Raw genomic sequence first — 4,042 nt, 5'->3', positions numbered from 1 at the left:
TTTCCAAATTCTTTGTGTAAGAATTGCCAAGTCCAGACATTCTGCTTCTTATATTTACTAGCAGCATACAACTATAGGAGCCCTTAGGTTTAGGAATGATTAAAACCTATAGAATATTTGGGGTCTTCTTTTAGATCAAAAGTCTAGGGTTCACTAAAAAAGTCAAGAGTTATGTTTTTTTGAAAACCTCCTTTTCTTGCCTTCTCCCTTCAAATACACAGAAGTAGCAGGGTTGAGTTTGCCAATTGTGGATCTTACAAAGACAATGTGGTAGGATTATATGCAGTACTGTGTGAAGCCACAGGTATGAAATCAGACACAAATATGAGCATACTCTTACTCTGCTCTGCTACATCTCTATTCCCAACCATATAATAATCATGAAACAACAACAGATTTTCGGTATAAAAGTCATATAGTTTACTTTCTCTTGCTCATATAGCAATATTCTGTACATTTGTTTGTAAAACAATGAAAACATAATAACAACATAGAAAACTGTACATGCATAGTTATTGGAAAAATACTTTTATCTCTCCAAAAGGAGACATACGTATAACCTCTGGAACCGTTTCTTAGCCAGTTTTATGGCTTAACATTGGAGTACTTCCAACATGTTATATAAATATATAACTTATTTTAATGCTTTCTTATGTTACATAGTTGCTGTACATAATGGTGGTATATATATCAAAATATATATAAAACAGTGCAAAACAACTGGATTACACAAACAAATGCTACATAGAAAACATCTGTACATGTCTATTGGTTTGCATAAGCTTAACCAGGGGTCAGTAACCCTTAGCAAATCCCTGTATTGCTCAACTACAACTCCTAACAGCTAGAAATCTGCCAAACAGGGTTGTAGTCTGGCAGGAGTTGGAAAGCTGAAGGGTGTCTGCACCTGAACCCTGCAAAGTATAGTTTCAGATAGTAGGTTATTGCTACATTCACAGCACTGATACAGACAGGACAGATGGATGCCACCCTGCCAGCTTGGCATTCTCCCTTAGCAAGATAAAAAGAGGAATGAGCCACTATTAGACATCCAAGTGTGCGAATAGAGTGCGTGCAATACTAGGAAGTCCTCAACTGCTTCAGATTTTGATAAGTCCATGTCCAAGGTTGGTGAATGGCTTCGGGATTAGAAGCTACAGAATCTCAGTATTCTGGAGAGGACCCAGCCAATGTAGTTCTGATTGCAGTCTCCTTTTCCCCTCCCTCCTGGGTCTGGTAAGGGATACTTGTTGAGGGTTTACTTCTTTAAATCCCTGCTCACTAATATAGACCTAAAATATAAGAAAAAACAGCAGAGGTTATTATCTAGCCAGGCTACAGAGTCATACAGTTACAGGGAGAGGTTAACGGGTGCACAGCTGAGCCCCCCTCCCTCCATAGCTCTCAGGCATTAGAAGACCCTGCCCTTGTTTATCTTGTGAGCAGTCTCTCTCCAGCGCTGCTTCCCCTCCCCCACCTTCTTCCCCTCTCCTAACCCCCCTTTCCCGCCAGTACAGCTTGTTTTGCAACTTTTTTTTTTCTTTAAAGAACTTTCCAAGGAGGAGCTAAAGAGATTGAGTAACACTGCCTAGAAAAAAAGCCTATCATGTGCAGAGTCACCAACTCCCACTTTCTACAACCAAAACAACCTCAGAAACACATCTCTGCACTTCTGCAAATTGCTTACAACCTGCTCCCCCCTCCTTACCCACAAATCCAACTGTCCTTAGGTCACATCAGCATTTTACTAGTCACTATTAGCCCTGGATAGAAAACTTACCAGTGATTCATCTGATCTTCTTCCTAGGGGTCTGCTCCAAAGTGCAAAGAGGGTGGTTGGAAACTTTTATGCTGTCAGTCTTGGGGGCTTGTATTCTCTTTCTTTTGGGGAAGTAATCTGCAGCAAGGGGAGAATGTCAAGGATTAGATGATTGTAGTAGAAGGTAACAATAAAGAGAATGCATTCCTATGATACAATTTAGCTGTTGGAATAATGTAGGTTAGTGATCTTACCAGTTATGGAAGTGCTGATCTCTCTCTTCCTCAGAAGGGATGAAGTGGAGTGTGTTGATGTCTTAGAAGGTCCTTTAACTCCTTGACATTTCTTGGCAGTCTTGTCTGCATTTTCCTTTGCACACTCCTTGCTTTGCTGCTCAGTCTCAGCCTGTGACTCCTCTCTGGTACCTGCAGTTGGCACAGGAAGCCTGGGCAATGGTGTGGCACTGGTTGGGCACAGTCTGCTCTCCCTATAAAAGCTTGGCATTTCCCTGCTTTCCAAAGGCTCCCAACAGAAAGTCCCCTTCAGTGGTGTCCCAGCTTCAAAATCAAAGTTCCATCGTTGACAGTCAGATGCTTGGATCTCCTTAAGTTGCCTCTTCAGTTCTGATCGGAGTTCGTCATGATCGATGGGGCCAAATAAGCTTCTGCACACCCCCCTCCCACTGGCACCCATGGCCATCCTGGGCAGCAGTAAGGCTGGTATGTTGTCCTCCTGCACGGCAATGTTGGCCATGACTGTTGTTGATGTTTACTAGGCAGTAGTAGTAGTAAGAGTAAGGGCTGAGTGCTCTCTGGATATGTCTGCGCAGGGCTTGGGAAGCTTATATAGAAAAGGAGCAGGAGTGGAGACGAGGTGGGGACAGAGCAGGAGAGGCGGGGAGAGCACTGTGGTGACTGGGCAGGGGGAGGAGGTCCTGCCGGAGTGCTCCTTTCTTTACCTTTTTAGTTTCCAAAAAGGGTGGAGCTGCAGGTCAGGTTAGAGAAAAACTATCCCCCTTCCACAGTCCTTTGCCAGCTCTACTCCCCATTCACTGTACACAAGGGGGAGGGCTCGCAACCTAGAAGGCTGTGACATTACTTCTTATGTAGAGAGGAGGGGTAGTAACATTGACTTGACTTATAAACTGTAACTGATATTTTTTCTTTGTCTCCTCTCCTGCCCTGTATTATTCCACCTTCCTGAGTGCATCCCAATGGGCATCATATTCTATCCCCCCTGGAGTTCATTCTCTTTAACCCATTCTGCTGCAGGGCTCAATAAAGAACCATATTATCCCTGCTGCTAGTGAGCGCTGAAGATAATTTTAGGAAAGGAAAAACAGATGGTGTCCAGTGCAGCTCCGAAAACCCTGCACCTTATAGACCGGGACACATGACAATCAGGTGTCTCCTGCAGGGACCCTCTGTGCATACAGCTGCTGATTCTGGATATTGCTTTTTCAGTACAGTATTAGTATCGTACACGAACTTTCATGTACACATCTGTGCACACAGATACTAATGCATATGCCACTGATACGACCCTGTATGGGCTGCACCCATGTAGAATGTACGCATCCATCACCTCCTCGTAGATTGTAAGCTTTTGGTTGTTTGGCTCTGTTATAATGTTGTTAGTTTGTAAAGTGCTGCAGAACTATACATATAGATGTATTATAATTACCAGGTAGTCAATGGCTTATCAGACATGTACATGTATTTTATGTATATGTGTATTTGGAAAATTCAATGTAGCAGAGATGGGTTTTTTACTAAGCTGAGAGAACGTCTAGTTTTAAAAAACACATAATTTTGTTTAGTGGCCAGCTGGAAAGAAAATAGAAAGCAGAAAAGAAAAGAAGCAGGATAGCAGAAAAGTTAGGACATCTGTTAGGACATCCATTGGTCTCATATAGACCATTTGTTTTCAAATTTTGAATTACAAAATTTCTACTGCTCCTTGGAAATCATATTTCATTAGGGATATAATGACAAATGCATTCACTAGTCCCATTGTCGACAACCTCAGTGATGTTTCTGCATTGACCAGCAACTGAATGAAAACAATTATATGTTTAGGTTGCGTTCACACGTGACGTTTACATTGTATTTTGAAACACAATACAACAGCTGAGAAGAAATTTGCTTTATGACATTGCTGTTAACATGTGCTTGCAAAACACAATGTAAACATGTATGTTAACATTGTATTAATATTTATGTTTTGTAAATCTGGTGTTAACACACGTTAATATTGCTTTAATGGTTGCATTTTGTAAACACA

General features: G+C 41.7%; 1 protein-coding gene across 1 annotated transcript; it reads right to left on the bottom strand.

The window, feature by feature from the left end:
* Positions 1-396: 396 nt before the first annotated feature.
* LOC140063944 (cyclin-dependent kinase inhibitor 1B-like) lies at positions 397-2,644 on the bottom strand. The gene is made up of 3 exons (XM_072110243.1): positions 2,014-2,644; positions 1,781-1,897; positions 397-1,292 (listed from the first exon to the last, which is right to left on the bottom strand). The coding sequence occupies exons 1-2, from the start codon at positions 2,510-2,512 to the stop codon at positions 1,788-1,790; spliced, it is 609 nt and encodes a 202-aa protein (XP_071966344.1). The 5' UTR covers positions 2,513-2,644; the 3' UTR covers positions 397-1,292; positions 1,781-1,787.
* Between the last annotated feature and the right edge of the window lie 1,398 nt (positions 2,645-4,042).

Source organism: Engystomops pustulosus, chromosome 6 (genome assembly GCF_040894005.1).
Source record: "Engystomops pustulosus chromosome 6, aEngPut4.maternal, whole genome shotgun sequence".
NCBI lineage: Eukaryota > Metazoa > Chordata > Amphibia > Anura > Leptodactylidae > Engystomops > Engystomops pustulosus.
This window is presented reverse-complemented; position numbering and strand designations above follow the sequence as displayed.